Source organism: Fundulus heteroclitus, chromosome 22 (assembly GCF_011125445.2).
Source record: "Fundulus heteroclitus isolate FHET01 chromosome 22, MU-UCD_Fhet_4.1, whole genome shotgun sequence".
Lineage (NCBI taxonomy): Eukaryota > Metazoa > Chordata > Actinopteri > Cyprinodontiformes > Fundulidae > Fundulus > Fundulus heteroclitus.
Genome location: NC_046382.1, coordinates 18,772,526 through 18,794,624, shown reverse-complemented (window position 1 = coordinate 18,794,624; position 22,099 = coordinate 18,772,526). Strand labels below are relative to the sequence as shown.

General features: G+C 39.4%; 1 protein-coding gene across 1 annotated transcript; it reads left to right on the top strand.

Moving 5' to 3' along the window:
* Positions 1–1,187: 1,187 nt before the first annotated feature.
* zgc:172136 (FERM_F1_FRMD1 and FERM_C_FRMD1_FRMD6 domain-containing protein) lies at positions 1,188–21,595 on the top strand. Its single transcript, XM_036126611.1, has 14 exons — positions 1,188–1,358; positions 5,985–6,185; positions 8,150–8,240; positions 9,167–9,246; positions 10,758–10,834; positions 11,029–11,224; positions 11,607–11,762; positions 13,301–13,366; positions 13,819–13,887; positions 13,993–14,167; positions 18,671–18,955; positions 19,901–20,035; positions 20,151–20,209; positions 20,323–21,595. Exons 2-14 carry the CDS (start codon positions 6,108–6,110, stop codon positions 20,572–20,574), a joined length of 1,719 nt encoding a protein of 572 aa, XP_035982504.1. The 5' UTR covers positions 1,188–1,358; positions 5,985–6,107; the 3' UTR covers positions 20,575–21,595.
* Positions 21,596–22,099: the final 504 nt, after the last annotated feature.

Genomic DNA, 22,099 nt, shown 5'->3' with positions numbered 1-22,099 from the left:
AAGGTTTGCAGTTCACCAAACTCTTTCCAAGTTCTTTTGGTGCATTAAACTCTTTCTCTGCGAGACTTTGAATGTCTAATCCCTAAAGGCCTCTGCAGAAAGGCTGTATTTTCTGATATTAAATGGTTCAAATGCAGGACCTTCGTCTACGAATCCCGGGGGGCTTCTGATTGCACGTTCTTTGTTTAAAATTAAAAGGTTCAAACTAGGGCGGTTTTTGCAGATCACTTTAAACTTGCTTGTTAAAATAATCAAAAACCATATTCCACTTTGCGATAAGCACGTTGTGTTCTATCAAAAATGTATGTTTATGGAGGTAATTCTGTAACAATGAGGAAAAGTAAGAGGATGTGAATACATCAATAAATTACAATATTATTGAAAAAGTTCATTTATTTCAGTAACTCAAATCACTAGGTGAAACACATTAGATTAACACAGACTGATGATGTCTTAAAGCCTTTATTATTGTAATTATGGTTTTTTTCCCCCACCTCCAGCTAATTTAAACAGCATTTAAGATTAGAATATTGAACCAGACTAAAAAAAAAAGCAAAACAAAATGTATGCAGAAATGGGGGCTTAATGAAAAGTATGTTTAATACTGGCTTAGAGGTACTTTTAATCTGTCAAGTCTCTTAGAAATTCATACTCTAATTTACTGTGTATGACTACTTGTCTAAAAGGGGCTAGAAGTCTTTCAGTTTTGCATTGACGTAAATTATCCTGCAGGGGGCAGTGTTGACAACGTTCTCATGGTTTGTGGTTCTGACGGAAGTATTGTGGCCATGTTATTCACTTATTCCACGATAAAGTTTGAAAGTATTTAAAGCGTAGTTCACTCTGCCTCCTTTTAAACATTTAATTTAGGTTTAACACATGTTTTAATGCCATCACACATAGACCTGCTGCTGGCGTGCCTGCTCCTCTAATTAGCGCGGCTCACAATACCAAACACCCTGTAAGGGGGGGTGCTCAAAATCTTCTTTCAAACATCGCTGTTTTGAACCACGTCCTGATTAATGACAATTTTTTTAGGGGCTCTTGTAGAGCTTATTAGACAACATTGAACTGCAGTGGGGGTTGAAAACGTAAGAAAAGTGAAGTAATTGAGAAAAAGAGTCACTGAACACCCCCGTAAATGATCCCAGGTGGTATCGCTCAAACGTTTGGGCTTCAGGCTGGCGAACACTCAGGCATTCATTCACATGCAAGGTGGAGTACGTCGCAAGCGAAGCTGCGCAGTCTTAGGTTTGTTTTTAATTTTTAACCATCGCTTTGGTTGAAAAAAAAAGTTTTTTAACAAGCTCTGAACGTAGCCTACGTGTGGAAAAGCTGGGTTCCTTCCCCCTCTCACAGTAAGTGCTCACTGCTTATCTGCTTAAATAAACTGCACTTGTTGCAGAACGAATACTTTTCGGTATCCTTTGATTTATGTTCCGTAGCTCCACCGGGTAAATAACTTTTTTTTTTTTTTTTTTTTTAGAGAAGTTGTGACAGTTTGCTCTATATTTTTCCACCCCTCGACTAAAACACGTGATTAATGTAAACTCAGTTGCAAAGTTTGAACGCCTGTCAGGACTGGGACGCGAACCCGCGCCCCTCCAGCTGGAAATCTGGCTGACCCTATTGTTGCAAAGTGGGGTGAGCGTACATGGTGTTCCCCTGTTTATGCTAATACCTCCCCCCCCTCTTTTAATGCATTCCACAGTGGGGTTTTCCACAGGTTGATTCCTCAGACCTGAGAGAGAGGCTGGATGCACATCGCAGACAGGTGGAGATGTTTTCCACCCAGGGTCCAGCCAGCAGTGTGCTCAGGGGCCAGGATTATAACAGTCTTGGAGGGGAATTAAATCATGCAGATGGCAGCTCTCATGTGATGCAAGGTCAGACCCTTGTCAGCTACAAAGGGAGATGTTTGGACTTGTTGTTGTTTCGCAGCTCTCTGCGGTGAAGACACGTTTGGGGTTTGATTAAAAAAAAAAAAAAAGGTTGTTCTCGTTCCAAGGATATTTCCAACGCAATCTAACTTGTTATTAGGAGTTTAAAGATTGTGGCAAAAGCGGTGATTAATTTCTGGCTGATGTGCGCATCTGAAAGTTTTTTTATTTTATTTTTTTACACTTTTTGCAACTTTAAGAAAGAAACATGATTTGCAGCTGTTGGTGCCTTCCTGAAGAAATCTCTCGACTTTGTTGGATTTTAAACGTGCCACTGGCTCAAGTAGCAGGTTCATATTTAGAGATCACAGTAATTGTATCTGAACTAAAACAAAGAAAGTGTCAAGTATCTTTAAAGCTGCTTCCCAGTGTGGAAATGAACTCAGTGTTGTGGCATTTTCAGATTTCTCCTTTTTTTTTTTTTTTTTTTCCCCTCTCAATGTTGAGGTAAAGTTCTGGATGTGTTAAGTTCAAGCTACTGGAATTTCAGGTTTTTTTGAATGTCTGTTTGTGCTGACACCCTGCCATCAGCGAGGCCGTGTTTGAACTTGCCCATAAATCATATTCGGTTGGACCCTGTAAGCCAAGGAAACTTGCTCTGGTAGTTCACACAACTTGTTTTGCACACAGGCAACACCTCTTCTTTTTAATGCTTTCTTTTTACCCCTCATGATTATCTTGTCTTGTATCTTTTTCTGAACTCAACTCCTACGGTCCTTGTGCGTCAAACAGTCACACATGTCAGTAAATAAATAAATAAAACACAATTATGCAATAAATGCAACTGAAAAATATCTCTATCCAAAAAAAAAAAAAAAAAAAAACATTCAGCGGTACAAGAGCAGGCTCCAGTTTTTGGAAGTGTATTTTCAGATCCCCTGTTGGGTTTTTAGCGCAGATGTTTTTTTTCTTTTGGCCGAAGCGAGATTTAAGAGGATCAGAGTTGGCGCGAAGCAGTAATTAACCTGATTAAATGATTCTTAGACGTACCAGTTGGGGCTTTGGGTCGACTCGCCATAATGAGGCAAGATATATGGGAACCCTTCAGATTTTATGTCAGACACAAAAGCAATAGTTGTTACAATATTTCCAGGCTAAAAACCTTTTTAAGAATGAAATACTATATGTGCAGTGAATATAATGTATTCACATTTATTTTACTGTTGAGCTGATAGTTTGAAGAATTTTTTTTTCTTTTGTTTTTTTACAAAAATCAAGCAGGCCTAGTTAAAAACCATCCCTATCTATGATGTCTCAAAGTAAATTTGTTTATAATTAATGACTGGATTGTCAAAAGAACTCATTTCTGTTTGCAAGCACTCTGCATATATATATTCGTTTTTATTATTATTATTATTCACAATTTTTCATTCATTTTTATTCTGAATTTAAAGTTTTAAATGTCAGGGTTTTTTTATCACTTGAAAAATGTTCTTTCAATGAAATTCTATGTTATGGCTTTAAATTGAAAACAGCAAAACGTGTCACATGATAGACAGGAAGTGTTTAAGGAAGTAAATTATATTATATAGATTATTTATGCACACACTGTTTTCAAGCCTATATTTCGGTTAATTGTAATGATTTTCCGCTAATAGAAACAAGTTTTTTTTTAGGATTTAGATATTAAAGACCTCTAAAGACCATTATAATAAAAACATTTATCAAAAATGCTAAGCATGCAGAAAGGTTGAATCTCTAAAAGGTACTATTAATCTTACAAATTAGGCTCATCAGAACATACATTGTGCATTCTGTGAGCTCCTCCATGTGCTTTTAATACATGGCAGAAGTCGTTTAACAGAGGCATAAAAACAGTTGCCTCCTGATTTCACCCTCATTTAACTCTTAATAACCTTTATGAACAATTCCAGTCCGATTTCCGTCCCAGCTACACGAACGGAAACCACCCTCATAAAAATCACCAACGATCTTCTGATGTCAGCTGACTCAAGCCTATTTTCCTTTCACATTTTCCTGGATCTGAGTGCGGCCTGCGATACAATTCCTCACTCCATTCTTCTCCACAGCTTATTTTCAATTGGTCTCACTCACACCCCTCCTTGAATGGTATCATCTTTATCTGGCCACACTCAGCTCACTTAACTTTAGTCTTTTAGTTCCCATCCATCCCCTGTGACAACCGGTGTGCCCCAGGGCTCTGTCCTGGTACCCCTACTTTTTATTAACTACCTTCTTCCCCTCTGCAATATATTCCAGGAAATGTAACAGCCATTTTCACTGTTACGCAGATGTCACCCAACTTTAATGTTCTTATGAACCAAATTCCACACTCCTGCCCTCCTCCCTAACCTCCTGCTTATTTGAAATAACATCTTGGTTCACCTCCAACTTCTTCAAACTGAACAGTGACAAAACTGACATGCTCCTTGTAGGAAGCAAATCTGTATCATCTAAAGCGGCCAGTTTCTACCTTTCACTAAATCGTTCTTCAGTCTCCCCTTTCCCCAGGTTAAGAGTCTGGGTGTCATTAACTACACTCTTTCACCTCTCATGTCAGTGACATCTTCTGTTCTGGTTATTTTCATCTATGTAATCATCTAAGTCCCTCCCTTTCCCCACACTCCACATCTACTCTTATCCATACCTTTGTTACTTCCTGCATTGATTACTGCAGTTCTCTCTTCTTTGGTCTTCCTCAAAAATATCTCCATAAGCTTCAAGTAGAAATCAGCTGCTTGTATCATTACCAAAGCTCCCCTCTGTTCATCACAGCACCCCAGTCCTGCAGATGCTCCACTGGCTCCCTGTAGGTTTCAGAATTCAATTCAAAATCATCCTGTGAACATTCAGGGTTACCCACGAACATCACTTCCCATTATCCTTCTGATCTCCTTCACATCTCTTCGAAAGCTGTATGATTTTTACCAGGAATCAAAATTGCGATTTATTTCAACGACAACTGCGATTTTAATTGAGACCCTTCTCTGCATTAACCACGAGCAACAAAAATGACCTGTAGATAAAGATGTCTGTAAACAAGGACTATTTAAAACAAGAAATTCAACTTTTTTTTTTTTTTTTTTTTTTATTAATCAGAATATTCTTATTCAACAGAATAGCTTGTTGAGTTGGACATCATTGTTGAACATAAGATGCAACCAACAAGCAAGTCTATGTATTAAACAGTTTGACTGGTACTTAATGCTATGGTGAGATTCCTAAAAACGTTTTCCAGGCAAAAAAAATGTATTGATTGTATGCACAGTTAAAAAAAAAACTAAATAAATACATTATCTATCTACTGCAACTCTCTTACCTTCCATGTGGAGGCAAACCAACTTTAAACATATTAGCGACACCTACAGGACGTGTCTTATCCATTAATTGTTACATAGCCTAAAATTGCAGAGCTCTGAGATTTGAAATTGTTCTCTTTTTTTTATTATTATTTTGATTATATTGCAAATGTGATTAATTGTCCAGCCTAAATATCTGCTCCCTTCAGCATCCTTAGCATTTCCTCTTCCATTCCCTTTACTGTTCCTCTTGCACGCCTCAGCACCATGGGGAGCAGAGCTTTCTCCCGCTCTGCCACCCATACTCTGGTATTCTCTCCCTATGTGGACATTCGCAACACCGACACCCTTTCTTTGTTTAAGTCTAAACTCAAAATCATCAAGAGTGCCTACTCTCTGTGATTGCCTGCTCATTGTAACTTTTGATTTGTGTTGTTTTTGTCTTGCTTTATTGTCGTTACGCTGCTTGATTTCTAAGGCGCTTTTAAATAAAATGGATTAGTATAAAGTAATTTCAGTAATAATAATCTGGTTATGACTGAAATGTAAATTAGATCGTTTGCACAGCTCCAGTTTTAACTTTATTTGCATAAACTACTTCAACTTTGGCACAGAACATGCCTGTGATGCAGAATTAGTACGCAATATCACACTTTGGTCGACTGCTTCCGTAATGCAGCTCTATTTTCACTAACATCTAACTATTGTTGCACTACATACTGACTTTTCTATAATTTTTGCTTCTTTGCGTTTCATGATGTTTGTCCTTTTTTTTCTCATATAGATGCAATATGGATGAACTGGGCCTGAACACTTAACAAGGCAAAAGACAGAAGAAGCAGGAGCAACTGTGAAACAGCTCACCGCAAACCCAGAACTTGTCCCGGACCTTTTTTTTTTAGTCAACATGTCAACGCCTACCAAGCACGAGAAAACAGTTTGTGTTCTCCTTCCCAACAAAAACCAGCTGGATGTCACTGTGGGGGTAAGCGTTTAATTAATCTCTGAATCTACATGTCCAAAGACTTGTCTTCATGGCGTATATTATGGTGGTTTCTGCTTTTTTTTTTTCTTGCTTTTTTTAATCGTGCAGTGATGGCATGGGCCGGTATGATCACCTGGAGTAGAAACGCTTCTGTTTCACTGTAACAAGATATAAAAATATGCAATTGAAACAAAAGGGTTTAAGGGAGGCTAATAGCTTTCAGCAGTAAAGCAACAATTTATTCTAGGACTACTAAATGAATTGATTATTGTAAATACAATTATTTTATCTAGAACGGCTCCTTAAATAATTGCCCACTAAATATACCGTAGATAAAACTCATCACGTGTATCAACAAGGTGTGTATACACGTGTAATTGCCTTCAGGCAACCCAAAACTCTGCAGCGAACTTCCTCACTGGCACCGACTGAAGAGATTGCATGTCTCCAGTTCTGATGCGTTTGCACGGGTCACCTGTTGCTTTTAGAATACCTTTGAAAATCCAGACTTTAAGTTTTAAGACTCCGCAAGCTTCTTCCTAAATTACTGAGTCGTTAATTTCACATACGACAACAACCTGAAGCCTCAGGCCCTCAAACCAAAATCTAGCGGCAGTCCCAAGGACCCGAGGCCATTGCCTTTTTCTAGACCGTTGTGGCTCATCTTTCTTTGGTTTTTATGTTGTCTTGAAAGTCCTAAAGCAGTGGTCTCAAACTCTGGCTCTGGAGGTCCAATGTCCTGCAACTTTTAGATGATTCTCTGCTTCAACACATTAATATCAGCCCATTAGCAGAGCTCTGCAGAGCTTTACTGCACGCTAGTGAGGAGCTTTAGCCGTCTGATTCCGGGGTGTAGGGCAAGGGACACTAAGAGTTGCAGGACGCCGGCCATCAAGGGTTTGACTTTGAGACCGCTGTCTTAAAGCATCTAAAAACTAAAAATCTATTTCATTTGTTCCTGCTTATTCCAATGCATTTCTTTTGAATAGCTTCTTAATTTTCATGTTCCGTCTTTGTGATTTACTCTTATTTATTTAGTTTTATCTGAAGTGTCCTATATACTGTAAGTAAAATTTTACTAAGCATTCTCACTGTCACTGTGGAGAATGTCATCCCTTTTCACTGCTACTCTGTTTTTGGGTATGGCTGAAGGTTGGATTTTTTTTTTTTTTTTTTTTTTTCTTTTAAACCGTCAGTAAAGTCAGTTGCGCAAGAGGAAGCTTATCTCACTTCACCGTAGTTCTGGAGCAAATCTGACCCTACACTGTAAGGCAACCACACCCACCATAATATTGGCCCAAGCTCCCAGGACAGGACACAGAAAATGTAGTAAAGGTTAAAAAAACTAACTTTTAAAGGAATCGGAATGTAGTGCAGGGTAACCCAGTGCTGATTTGACAAGTCTAATACGTTTTGTACAGCTGATTGAAGTTTGTCCAGATGCCTTTAAAGGCAGCAAACCTTTTATCACGCTGCTGAACCATCTTCAGCCTTGTGTTGTCCTGATTTGTGGAACGTAGTGTAACAAAGATAATAAAAGCTAGTTCTCTTTTGTGCTCCCGGATGATAAAAGTAGTAGCAAAAAAAAAAAAAACATAATAAAAATATGAAATGGAGAACTTGCAGAAAAACAAACGTGGAGCACAATCTAAGTACTTCTATTAAAAACACAAAAGATACAAATTTTCCTACTTCTGGTAAAACAAATACAACATTATTGACCATCACAGTTATAACAATGTTAGAAAGTAGAATATTTGGCACTTTATTTAAGCTGTTGCACTTTCCCAGCAGTGCACAGCAACAGGTAGGGGATGGGGAGAACTCCGTATGGCCAGAAAACACACCGGCTCATGCCTACTCAGTGATTTGTGCGTTGTCATAGAATAGTAAATATACAATTCTTAGACACTGGCTTATTTTTTTTATTTTTTTTTTTTTTTGTTCTTATCCACCAACTTTAGCCAAAGTCTACAGGACAGGATGTTTTTAACCGTGTCGCGGAGCTTCTTGGAATTAAAGAGCTGCGCTTCTTTGGCCTCACTGTGCTGAAAGGTAAGTTTGTTATTGACACCTAGTTTCCAACAAAATCACCCACACAACAGAAGCGTGAGAAAATCTGATTAGATTTATTTATTTTTTTTTTCCCGGTTTACACCGTACGACAACGGTTCGCTGCTGTGGCACCTGTTTATGTAATTTTAGAAGCGACCTCTCCACAGCTAAGCCGTTTTAGATCAAACAAAAAAAATCTCCGTTTGCGTAATGCAGCGCTCTAATCCAGTTTAGCCGCAGAGCAAAGTCCCGAACTTTCTGTTTCCAGAGTTGCTGTTTAACAAACGCGTGGAAATGCCCGGGTAATCTTGTGTTGCTCACCGCTCCGACAAGCAGCCTTCTGTTTTTTTTTTTTTTTGTTTTTTGTGGTGTTGGTTCAGCGACCGCTCGGGCCTGGATTCCTGCAATATTAAGTTCATTAATCCTGGAATGCACGCTTGCATTCCTCTGCTTCACTGAGGAGGGATGGGTTGATGAGGGGAAGAAGGGGGTCGGGAGTTGGGGGGTGGGCCTGTCATGGCACAGGGCCGCCTCATTCAGCTGTTACTCAGAGGGCCTCGATGAGGGATATGAAGCTAGGAAAACCGGAGTGAGTCAGTGGGAATGAGGAGATGGGAGGTTCAATGAGTAAGTTGTGAAATAGCTTGATGAGCGTGTTTCTTGGCTGCACACGGTTGAACAAAAGCGAAAAAGAGACCGCGTGAGTCATGGCTAACAGAACCGGGCAGAAGGTGATGCTACATAAATTGCCACTGTGGTTGCAGCTTCCTGGTAGATTCTTTCAAAAATGCAAAATCAAGCTCATTTCTGTCATCGCCCCCATCACTCCCATTGTCTGGTAGATATTTATGGTCAGTTTCATCATTGTTTTTTTTTTTATGTCCTTTTCCTCCTGATTATTTTTTTTTCCCCCAACTTCATTCCAGATAATGAACACATATTTTTAGACATGGAAGAAAAACTGTCGAAGTACTTTCACAAGGAGTGGAGGCAAGATTCGGGAAAGGTAAGGAAACTGACATTTGCAATAATTTTGATATTTACTTTAAGACCTTTTTTTTTTTTTGTCTGTTTTTGTTTAGCCCACTTTCTACACATGCCAGTTAATCAGGAGGTACCCTTGCATATCGGACAGCGTATAGTTATATATATAAGTATAATACTATAATATATATAAGTATATATTAGAATATATATAATAGATATATTATATAGATATATATATAATATATATATATATATACTATATATATATATACTATCTCATCTATATCATATATCTACTCTACTATATCTCAATCATCTCTATTTATCTATCTCTAATATCTCTCTTGCTCTCTCCTATATCTATCTAGACTCTATTATATCTCTCTCGTATAATCTATCTCCTTCTATCCTCTCTCTCTCTCTCCTAGGCTCTATCTCCGTCTCTACCGCTCTCTTATCTCTCTCTATATCTATATACCTCTATATAGCTCTCTCTCTCGTCCTCTCTATAACCTCTCTCACTCACGGGGTCCCCGGAACAGTGTGGGTTGTCGCTGTCTCCCACCTCACATAGAAATCTGCTGGCTTCAGAAATCACTTGCATCACAGACAACTAAATCCTGTTTAACAGCTAAAGGCCCCAACGCTTTATAGGAGAACATTGGTGAACAAGCGGCATGAGAACAAGCGGCATAAGAACCAATGAATACGGCAGATAGGTCAGTGACAACGATATGGGGAAGTAGGGTTAGGTTGTAGAATAACAGCCCAAGCCTCTTGGAGCATCGAATGAAGCAGTGTTCAATCTGTCGCCTGAAGATGGGAAGATTATCAAGCAACTGTAAACATACCAAGGGGTGGCTTTCCACCTGGACAGACAGGACAGGCAAGAAAAAAGAGAGAATGGGTTAAAAGGACACGCTATTAGTCACACGCTCCACAAATCTGGCTTTTGTTCAAGATTAACAACACCATAGGATGTCCTGTTTTCAGTTTAATTTCATCCATATAGGAGAAAAGCATATGGAAGATGGTGCTCTGATCAAATGAGATCAAGGCCTGCATTCATACCAACGTGCGAGGTGGAAACCTACTCTGCACCTCACCCTGAACACATCATCCCCACTGTGGAACACGGTGGTGACAGCATCATGCTGTGGGAAAGCTTTCCTCCAGTGGGGACAGGGAAGCTGGTTAATGAGACATAGGAGGGAGCTTAATACAGGGAAACGCTGTGAGAAAACCTGTTTGAGGCAACAGATTTAAGGCTGATCTCGGTTCTACGAGGATTGCGTCAGAGGGGTTAAACATAGATGCACACGTCATTTTTCCAGAGAAAACGATCTTCCAGTTTCTTTCTCGCCGTCACAGCTACGCTCTAATTATTTTGTCCGTTTACTTGAAGTCTAGTAAAATACATCCGTGTCTGCAGTTGTAACGTTCAGTTTTGCAAGGCATAATAGACGCTGACAAAACAACACAGGAGCCTGATGAAGTTTTTTTTTTTTTTTTTTTTTTTTTCCCCCGCAGGGATCACTGAAGAGGCCGTTTCCCATACTGCTCTGCCTGAAAGTGCAGTTCTACGTTGAAAATGGGAGACTTTTTAGGTATGTCCTTAACACATTTTTTTTCTTTCTCTCTCTCTCTCAATTGCACATTACTTTTTTTCCTTTTATTTAAGTTTAGTTTCCTTATTTTTCCTAAGTGTCATGTTTTTTTTTTTTTGTTTTGTTTTTTTTTTGTGCATAATTTTTTTTTTTTTTTTTTTTTGGGGGGTGGGGAACTGTTTGCGTGGTGCCAGTGAGAAGAAGGTGCGGCATCTGTACTACTCTGACCTGCGGGAGCGAGTTCTGCGCTCTGAGTGTCGTCAGCAGGAGGAGGTGTACTTCCAGCTGGCAGGTTACGCTCTGCAGGCTGACCTCGGTGACTGCCCGATGCAGGGCCGGGGCATGGAGGTCACCACCTATTTTGAACCCAAGGACTACTTCCCCCCCTGGGTATGTGCTACTATGTGCCAGAAACTGTCTGACACACGGAAAACTTTATGTTTGAGATATAGCTCCATTTAAATAGTTGCAACTTTACGTTGATAGCCAAAGTTATCAAACCCCTTGGATGTTTAAACATATTTATGATGTTATGGCTACAGATTTTATTGTTTTGTATTGTGAGTATATGTGATAGACGGACACAAAGTATTGCAAATTGTAAAGAAAAATGAATACACGGATCTAACTATTTGTTTAAATAAATAAAAATAAACAGTTTTCAGGTTGTTTGGTCGAAGAAGTTTATGTTTGTAATGTGACAAAGTCTGAAAATCTTCAAGGCCCTGAATGTCAGAGTACGTTAAAGGTCTGTACCATCTTCCATCTGCAGATTATAGCTAAACGTGGGGTGAAGTACCTTCTCTGCCATGGTCCCAAGGTGCACCAGGAGATGTGGGGCATGTCCACCCGTGACGCCATTTTCTGCTTCATCAGAGACTCGTGCCAACTGGAGGACGTCCCTGTCACATTTTACAGGCTGCAGAAGGTCAGGGAACCTTATCACGATGGGATTTTTAGGGTTTAACGCTTGACGTATTCAGTAACTGGATACAAGTTTCAGCTGAGGCTTCCTATGGAGTCTTGACAAGTCTGCAGTTTGATTGGATCATTTTACAAGTTTAGACAAGTATGGCAAATTGATATTCCTTATTCCATTACCTGTAAGATAAAAACCCCAATTTCTGAATAATAAAAGGATTTATATCCTGATTTATATTAAGATATATTTTATGTTTGAATTTCTGCATCAGCAGCTTGTCTTTGTCTATTTCATTGTTCACTTTGTTTTGGAGTTGCTGACAGAGCTAAAAACACATGCTTACTCAAAAAATATTAAGGCCTGCTCACAGCTTTTTTTTTTTTTTTTTTTTTTTTTTTTTTTTTTTGGCCTCTATATAAGATTTACAACAGCAAAAGTTCTTTGTGCCGATTTCTGATCTCCAATTTTGTAAAAACTTGACTTATAAATTAGAGATGGATTTGTGAAAGCTTTCTTCCTATACAAATTTAAATGTATTTTGGGAACAATAACTTCTCATTAATGATGTGTGAGAAAAAACAAACAGACTGACAGTATTGTCAGGATTGTTACTTTTACTACTTGCTCCACTTTTGGTCCTATTAGACCATACTTTAATAAAACCTATAATTTAGATACAGTTTCTGTGTGTCGTTTAGTGATATGTCACACTTCTGTGTATAACTCACGTCCTGAAGAAGGCTGTTTTTAGGACATTGACTGCAGTGACATGCAGCTGCAGCCACACAGTTGCCTTAATAAGACTGTAAAAATAAGTTGTAAATACTTTTTTGCAGTCAACTTTGTCATTATCACAATAGATGGCATAACGTACTGTGGTAAAATGTTTAGTCCATATCACCAATCTCAACTGGAGCTGGTCAACAGTAAAATCATTCAATTTAGGTTGGCAGACATTTTCTATGTAAATCTTAACTCTAAGAATCTTGGATTTGGTTTTAAAACTTGACCCAAGACCCTTAAGAACATTTTGGTGTGGATGCCAAAAAGAACAACATTTAACCTTTTTATTTATTTATTTTTTTCATTTTGTTAGGATATTGGATCACAGTGCGTTAATGGAACCTGCAATTAATGTAGGGTAATTTCTAGTCTGGTACCGTGGATCTTTGTGTAGAGATGATCCAAGTCTAAATAAATGCATTACGAAATCCATTTGGTTCTTAAAATATTCTGTAAATGTCAGCATAAAACACGCCAGAGAAATCTAGAAAGTTTGTCCATAAATCCTGTCAATTTGAAGAGTGAAAGCTTTTAGGCTACTCTTCAAGTATGTTATCCACCACACTGAGATCAGCTTATCTACTGAGTCATATTTTGAAACCCGGTCCATTTATTGCGTAACTGACTATAGTTGGAAATGTGTTGTTAGCGATCAGCTCTGCTTCTCCCCGTGACCTAAGAGGGAGGTTTTAGCTGTGAACGAGTTATCTTATCTGAGCTGCTCAGATGCCTTCCTGACATCTCATCATTCTTTTCTTCAGGACAAAAAGGAGGAGAGGGGAACAGCGCTGCTTGGTCTCACCCTGCGAGGAATGCAGGTTTATCAGGTGCGTGATATTAACGCAGTTTGTACGTCAGCGCATGTGTACACAAAAAAGTGATTCTGTGTTGGCTCAAAGATATTCGCCTTTGTATCTGTAGTCCTAATAAACCCCCTGACTGGCTGTGAAAGGAATGTGTGGGATAGCCGCTAAGCAGTCCGTTAGGAGATAGCCGCCTGCCGTGCCTGTCAGTTGTTTGATCTGTCCATCAGGGGCCATCTGGGTGGGAGTGGGGGTGGGTGGGGGGCTAGGGGGGTTGGATTAGTACACCAGGCCTGACTGGTTTTTGAAGCCAACAGACCGTGAGATATCTCGAGAAGCTCTCTGTCTTTTTCATGTCCAGATGGCACCAAAAAGTAAATTACTTATCGATCACTAATTCTGAAAGCCATTAAAGCAGATTCCATATTTCCCCCATTCGACAAGCTGTCAATTAAATGCATGTTTTGTCTTCATAGGAGGCGAACAACATACGACAGCTGCTGTACGACTTCCCTTGGTCTAACGTCGGCCGCCTAACTTTCCTGGTACTGACCCTTCTCGTTTGCTCATTTCGGTTCCCAATTAAGATGAACAGGCCCCCTTGTAATTATTTAATGGCCATTAGCAATTTATATGACCTTGTCATTCAGGGTAAGAAATTCGAGATCCAGCCAGATGGCTTGCCATCAGCCAGGAAGCTGGTTTACTACACCGGCTCGTCGTTCCGCTCCCGACACCTCCTCTTGCACCTGAGCAGCAGCCATCAGGTCTACCTCAGCCTGCAGCCGGCCCTCAAACACCTGCGACAGCTGGAGGAAAGTAAAGGTAAGAGAAGGAAACGTAAGATTAACACTGTTTGGTAGAGCTCCTGCACAGTCCTCAGTGTCCAGGACCCGCAAGCTATTAACTTAAAAGTCACACGGCAGCATTCGGTGTAGAACCATCTCTGTTTGACAATTTAAACATCGTTTCCCTCAACCGCCATCTGTCCAAACCTCCTTAAAGGGTAACTCACCCCCAAATTGAATTTTGTTTCTTGCTAATAAACTGTTAAGATTGGATGTCTTATAGTCCTGTCTACATGTCTTGGTCATTATTTTTGTAAATTACTATACGTTTGTTGAAATACTGTCTTTGTGGCGCCACCCTGATGTTTAACGAGTGTCTTACATTAAATTTCGAATCAGTATTGCTAAAATGGTTCAAAAGATATTGTGACATCACCTAGAAAAACAGAGGTCAGTAGCTCTGTCTCAGTGTGGAATAAAGGAGTGTGTCCTGACGGATATCTAGATCTAGCAGGATTGTGCAGCTGGTGCATTATAGACATCTCCTACCACACGGCGCGATAACCAGGAAAAAGGATTCTGTCGGAAAAAAGTCAAGCCCAGCTGCGTTGGGTTCCACAAAGCCTTCCCTCAACCTCCGGTGATATGGGATGGGGGAGAAATCCTCCACCTCTAAAGACCAATCCGTGGCTAAACCTCCTGATGTCGCTGTGGTCACTCCGTGTTTCAACATGTCACTTTCCCTCATCCTGACCACAGCCCCCGCTTAACACCCACCCCACTGCTCATCCCCACACTTAGCCCTTTGTCTCTTGAAACTGCCCACTTTGGTGGCATTTTTTAAATTTGTCCGGGGGCGGAGCTATGCCTTTAAAGTGACCAGGTCAAATTGCACAGAAGTAGTGGAAAATCTCCAATGAGTAAAAGAAAAGAATGCCGATTCAGACCAAACATCTTCTCAAGGCACTTAATAAAGTATACAGTCAATTCAATCCAATCATATAAACAAAGTCAATTAAATACAGAATGTTCCAGTTTCATCGTAGTTACAAAGCAATTCAGTAAAGTTCGGTTAATTGTACCTTTTTGATAAAGTTTTCTTTCAGAACTGAGTCAATCCAGGAAATAACTTTGCAGCAATTCTCTCTCCTAAGCAAGCATGTCAGGACAGTGGACAGTTGATTGCATCTAGTTGTCGACTTTGCAGCAGTATCTCATCCTGAGTATCCATGTTATGACAATGGAAAGGAAAACTCCCTTTTAAAAGACAGAAACTTCCTGCAGAAGTGGATTCGGTGTGAGCGGCTGTCCAACTGGTGGTTATAGAGAACAGGACAGGCACAACACAAAACAAAGAAGCACTGGTCCAGGAGTAATTTCCAGCATTTCTTTTAATTTTATTTTTTCAATGTTTCCTGTCGTGGCATTTCAGACATGCCTATATATGCCAGGACAGTCAAAAAGGATATCTCAAGACGGTATCCTATTTGTATGATACACTTCATTAAATCAAGACTGGGTTGAAATGGACAGGCCACATTGCTGTAATGGTAACCTGTGCTTGTATGACCTTAACTATTTGGAGTATTTGTGCATATTTGAGTGAGTGGATGGGTGGGTGTGTAAGCATTTGTGTGGAGTGGGTGTATGTTAAGGAAATTTGCTTACAGTGCCTCAATCCGACCCACTCCAGCCTGGAGCAGCGTCAGGCTAGACAAGAGGGCGTAGCGGTCCATGACCCAAGCCACAGTACCCACACATGGCTACAAGCCACACCCTCCACAGGGCAGCACCCAAATGCCCAGACCGCCTAGGGACAGCCCCACCAATATCCCACATTCCTCCCCGTTTCCGAGGCGGCAAAGCCCATACTCGCTATGCCACTAAGTGATGTATTTAATTATTGGAGACCAAAGCAGTATGAATTCTGTTGTTTATTTCTCCCCACGGGAAAAAAAATCTGATAATTCTTTTAAATAAATTATATTAAGTATTTTTTTTCTTTTGGTGTGCTTAGAACTGCAGGAAGGGTTTGGCATCTATTTGTTTCCCAATCCACTTCTGTTTTGTCACCAAAAAGGCAAAGTAGGGGCCAGCCTGGGGATGTTTACTCTAGGCATGTTGATAGGTCTTCAAATACTTTTAGCCAAAAGCTACAGACAGGCAGACAATGCCAGAGATTAAGTATCAGGGTGTGTAAGTTTAAGGATGCTAATTATTACTACAGGAAAAAAAGTTTTTTTTGTTTCAATCTTCAATTTGAACATGATTGTGATATTGGTTAAAATGTGCATTCCCTTACTCCTCTTCTAACTGCATATATCCATTCCTCGCTTATCACTGGTATTGTTCCATCAGCTCTCAAATCAGCGGCAGTAACCCACATTCTTAAGAAACCTGGAGCTGACCCCAGCAACTTTAACAATTTCTGACCAATTTCTAACCTCCCTTTCCTTTCAAAAGTTCTTGAAAAAAAAATTGCTTCTCAAATTCATGACCCCTTCACCCACAATCTTCTCTATGAATAGTTCCGATCTGGTTTCCGTCCCCTTCATAGCACTGAAACAGCTCTTATTAAAATAACCAATGACCTCCTCATGGCTGCGGATTCTTGATTACTAACAATCCTCATCCTCCTGGACCTGAGTGCGGCTTTTGACACCATCTCCCACACCATCCTTATCGAACGATTATCTTACGTTGGATTATCTGATACACCCTGGCACTGGTTTAAATCATATCTCGCTGGCCGTACTCAATTTGTACAACTGAAAAATTTCAGATTCCACTTTGCCTTTCTTTCCTCTGGTGTTCCCCAAGGCTCTGTCCTTGGACCCCTTTTGTTCATTATTTCCCTTCTCCCTCCTGGCCATATATTTCGTAAACATAACATCCAGTTCAATTGCTATACAGATGACACCCAGCTCTACTTATCCACCAAACCAGTTACATCCCTCCCTCCCACCTCAGATCCTGGTTATCGTTAAACTTTCTCAAGCTTAATAGTGACAAAACTGAACTCCTTCATGCCACCAAATCCATCCTCTCCTAAATAAATGACTTCTCCATCTCCATCAATAATTCATCTGTGTCTCCCTTCCCTCAAGTTAAGAGTCTGGGTGTCATCCTAGATAGCACTCTGTCATTTCAGTCCCACATTAATAATATTACTCGGTCAGCGTATTTTCACTTATGTAACATCTCACGCTTATGTGCAGCTCTCTCTGCTAACGGTGCTGAAATTCTGGTTCACACCCTGGTTACCTCCCGCTTAGATTATTGCAGTTCTCTCCTCTATGGGCTACCTGACAAATCCATTCATAAATTGCAACTACTCCAAAATTCTGCTGCCCATATTATCACCAGAACCCCCTTTATCAGTCACATAACACCTGTCCTGCAGCAACTTCATTGGCTTCCCTTTAAATATCGCACAATTTAGAAAATTCTTCTCCTTACATTTAAAGCTATGAACGATCTTGCCTCCAAGTATATCACTGAGCTCCTTCACATCAAGACACCTTCTTGCTCTCTTAGGTCCTCTTCTTGCATTTAGCTCATCCTTCCACATGCTCGTCTGGGTACCATGGGGTTTAGAGCTTTCAGTCATTCCGCCCGATGTCTTTGAAACTCTGCCCGACATTTAACACTCCACGTCCATAACTACTTTTAAAACTCACTTAAGAACTTTGCTTTTTAGACAGGAATACTCTTTATGATTTTTTTTATTTTAATTGTAGGGATCCCATCTTTTCTCCTGTTCTTTTTTTATTTTATTTTATGCCTGTTCTTTGTTGATTCAATGTTTATTGGATTGAGTGTTTTATTGTTGATTCTGTAAAGTGACCTTGAGTGTTGAGGAAGGCGGCTATAAATAAAATGCATTATTATACTTTTTATTAATATAGTTGATTTTTAGTTGGTGATATTAATTTTTTTATATATAAGTCTGATTAAGGAGTAAAATCTGTTTCAAAGTTCAGAGTACATAAAGTTAGCCACAGCAATAGCTCTGTCAATTGCATTGTCTAGAAGAAAGAAACTGTTGAACACAAAAAAACAGGATCAAGTGTATCATCTATAGAAAAAGAACATAAATTTTTTGGCAGCAATAGCTCAGCTAATGGACCCCACCAGGGAGGTGTCACACCTTAACATAAATGTGGTGTCATTTCTGTAAATAGAATAAAGGGAAAGTGACCTTTTAAGTTATTAAAATAACTTAAAAACAATAAATCTGCAACAATAAATGCAGATATTGCTAACTGGAGAGTAGTAGGAGAAAGTAGTGAGGAAATGTCAGTATGTCCTCCAAAGGCTTAAGGCTATAGCAGCAAAACTGTAGAGCTAGCTCAGGATAACCTAAGCCCTCCTTACTATAAGACTTATCAAAAAGGTTTCTAGGCTCGTCTTAAATGTAGATAAAAGGGGGGGAAAACACTGGCAGCTGATTCCACCAGAGTCTAATAACTAAATTACTTAAACACATTGCGTAACATATATGTTAATCATTTTCAATGTCAATTGTCTTCATCTTTAGAGAAGCGTTACAGAGAGTCATACATCAGCGATGACTTGGATTTGGACCCGCCAGGCAGTGAAGGCAGCCCCGGTCTTTCGCGACACTCCACTGGCAGCTCAGGCATTGAAGCAGATGCCCGCCAGCACAGCATCTGTCCAGAGATGACCTCCATGGGGGAAGAGGGTCCACAGCTGGAAGAGAAATGTTTGAGCTTAGCAACCAGCCATGACAGCTCCATCACCCTGGAGTCAGACACGAGCAGCAAGGCTCAAAGAGAAGATCACCAGTGCCAACAAGAAGGAGGTGGGATTTAATTTATTTTAACCTGAAATACTTTAAAATGCTTGAAAAAGTCTTTACCCGCTTATGGTTTCATTTGTTTTTGCTTTTTGTCATACTTTTGTATCTGGTTTATGACTTGCACAGCGTTTCAGAAAATGAACATAATACTGACTGTCAAATATTGATGGTTGTCCAGGGCTGCATCGCTGCTTCATTGCAGAAAGGCATGCCCCTGTTGATGGACCAATTAATTCTGATCCCTACCAGAAAATTATGAAGGAGACTGTCCGACATTTAATTCATTACCTTACGCCCAAGTGCACTTGAGTTCTGCAGCAGGTCAATAATCCAATGGACACCGGAAAGTCCAGCTGAATGGCTACAAAATCAAAATGAAGGTTTTGAGGTGGCCTGGTCAAAATTCAGACTCAAATTTGGTTGAGATGCTGTGGCATAACCTCAAACTCATGCTCTAAAACCCTCCAATGTGGCTAAATTAAAACACTTCTGAAAAGAAGAGCGCACCAAAACGTCCCCAAAAAAATTATTCATTAACAGTTATTACAAACATTTTGATGAGTGTTGTCGTCAAGGGTGGCACAACGTTATTATGTTTAAGGGAAATTACGTTTCACATATGGCCAGGTTGTATTGGATAATTTTTCCCCTTTTTAATAAATGAAATGATGATCATTATTTGAAAACTTTTCATCAAAAAAAGCTTTTAGTCAAATTATGTTTATTTAATGACCTGCAATATATGATTGCAATTCATAGTAAAGAAGTCTTTGTCCACGTTCAAATACATTTTCAAAGCACTGCACTTTCTACAGAATGATTTTGTGTGTTTTGTGTCTTACCATAAAATTAGGAGAGCAGTATTGCGTGTTTATTGATTTGTGATTGTGAAAAATAGTTCTGCTTTCAGGTTTAAAACGTACTAAATGGAGGTAAACTGTTTTCTAGAGCTCAAAAAGACCGGTGTTGGTAGTCCAGAGGAGGCTCTTGTTGATGATCCTTACGAGATGTTCCAGTTGGCTGATCGTCTTGAGGGAGTGTCTGTGGATTTTGCAAACCACTCTGCAGAGACTCAATCAGCAGGTATCAGTGAACTGTCCTCATCCAACTTTTGGGAAACAGAACAGCTTTTATTCTAAAACTTGGTCTGCTTTCATCTGTGCCAAAATTGACAAGTGAAATCATGTCGGCTCCACAGAAAACAAAAGGCAGCCTCCACATGCTGATCACCATACCGTCTTGCCGACCAAGAAAATGGTAAAACGGGACACTCAGATTTTTATTTTTTTTTTACCCAAATTGTTTTGTTTATGTTGCATTTCTTCAATTATCTTAACCTCCTCTCTTCTTCTTTATCATGGACCCTGAAGTCCAGACTGCAGACCTGCCCTAATCGCCACAGCCACAGCCTAGATGATGTCCGTCTTTGCCCAACCAATTCGTCCCTCGGCTACAGCTTTGGGCCCGCAGATTTCACACCAAGCACAAGGACTCTGGCAGATTCCAGCTATCATCCCTTTCGGCACTCCCAAGCCAAACCCTCCGTCCATGGCCACAGGTCTACCAACCGCATCACCCAGGACACTTTAAATGACGAACAGTTCCTGGAATTCCTACTCTGAGAGCCCCCGACACTGAACAATGAGCCTGATGTTTTCCTTCGTTTACGGTGCAGCAAAGCATTCTGACTCCTACGAGTCTGAGTTTAGTGTTCCAAGGTATATTTGTGCTTCAAATTGGAGGGAAAAATATGGAAATTCTCTTGAAACTTGTGACTTCAATGGTGTAAAACTTAAAATGGCAACATTTCAACAACTTAACTGCCCATATTTATTCATAATGTATATTATGTACATATTGCACTTTTTAATAAGCATACATTTAAATATCTTATCAAAAATGGACTGTTTTATTGTCTTTTGTAAAGACCACTAAATTATCGTATTCTGTAAACAGGTCCTGTTCTTTTAAACGTATAGAATTTTATATAAGGTGATTTTACATTTTAATTCATGCATTTCAGCTCTACATTTGACACTAATACGATGTAGCTGACTCACGTTGCTTTTGATCTATTATTGTAATCCAATTTTATGTATTACTTTTATAATCTGTATTTTTTTATTGTCTTTTATACTATACTGTTTTGTATTGTGCGATTTTTGTCATGCTTCCCCCCCATAATCTTCCACAACTATTATCTACTGATGTGGAAAATTTGACCTTTCACAGATGGCAGTACGTTCATCCAAAGCTTGTCCAGTCACACTGTAATTACACGACAAATGTATTTTTTGTGAAGCACAATTTTTGTAACCCGTAAGTTTGCAAAAGATCTGCAGCAATTTTGTATTATGCAGCAGACCCCCACACAACAAAAACCTTTTGTTGATTTATTTATTTTTTTTCCCCATCTGAATTTTCTCACAGTTTTGGTTACTAGTACAAAGTGTTTAGCTAATATGAGCCGCTTTGAAATATTTTCACTCATGAAACAAGCACATTGACCTGAAGCCTAATGCTTACGAAAAACGGTGTCAATACAAAAACTCAATATCTTACACTGTAAAAACCACTGCTTTTTGTTTTGTTTTTTAATGCTTGGAAAATTAAATAAATTCCTAATGGTATGGAATGATAAAAGGACTTCACTGCTTCTGTTTAATGCAGGTGTAATTTTCAGTCAGTAGCGATTGAAAGAGCTGTACAAGAAGTTTTCTTGTACCTCTGTGAGTGTTGATGGTGTTTTTTGATATTGAGCAACTTTATGGGATTTTACTGTCATTCCATACACTGCCTCCTACTGGCAGTAGGTGTAAGTTCACTAAGAAATTCTTCCAACCCACATGACCAGTAAACAGTGGCTATATATATACATTCACTGCTGGAAGGAAATGGCATCTTATCGTGTCTATTGTGAAAATCATGCATATTTTGTCTGAAAACATGGTCATTTGATCATGTATTCTCGATCAACGTATTTCAGCATCCAACATATTTGATATTTGTTGCAGTTCTACTGCATATAGTATAAACGTCACATATATACGTTTTTAAAAATTTAAAATGGGATTTCTTTTTTATTCGTTTACCTTGTAAAACCTGGTAAATGTGCACACCTTAATAGAGTTCCTGCATTATAGTTGT

Excerpts from the sequence above, each read along its gene's own strand:
- zgc:172136 (XM_036126611.1), top strand. The coding sequence starts at position 6,108 with ATGTCAACGCCTACCAAGCACGAGAAAACAGTTTGTGTTCTCCTTCCC. Across the intron at positions 8,241-9,166 it reads TGGCCTCACTGTGCTGAAAG|ATAATGAACACATATTTTTA; the intron begins GTAAGTTTGTTA and ends ACTTCATTCCAG. Across the intron at positions 14,168-18,670 it reads ACAGCTGGAGGAAAGTAAAG|AGAAGCGTTACAGAGAGTCA; the intron begins GTAAGAGAAGGA and ends CTTCATCTTTAG.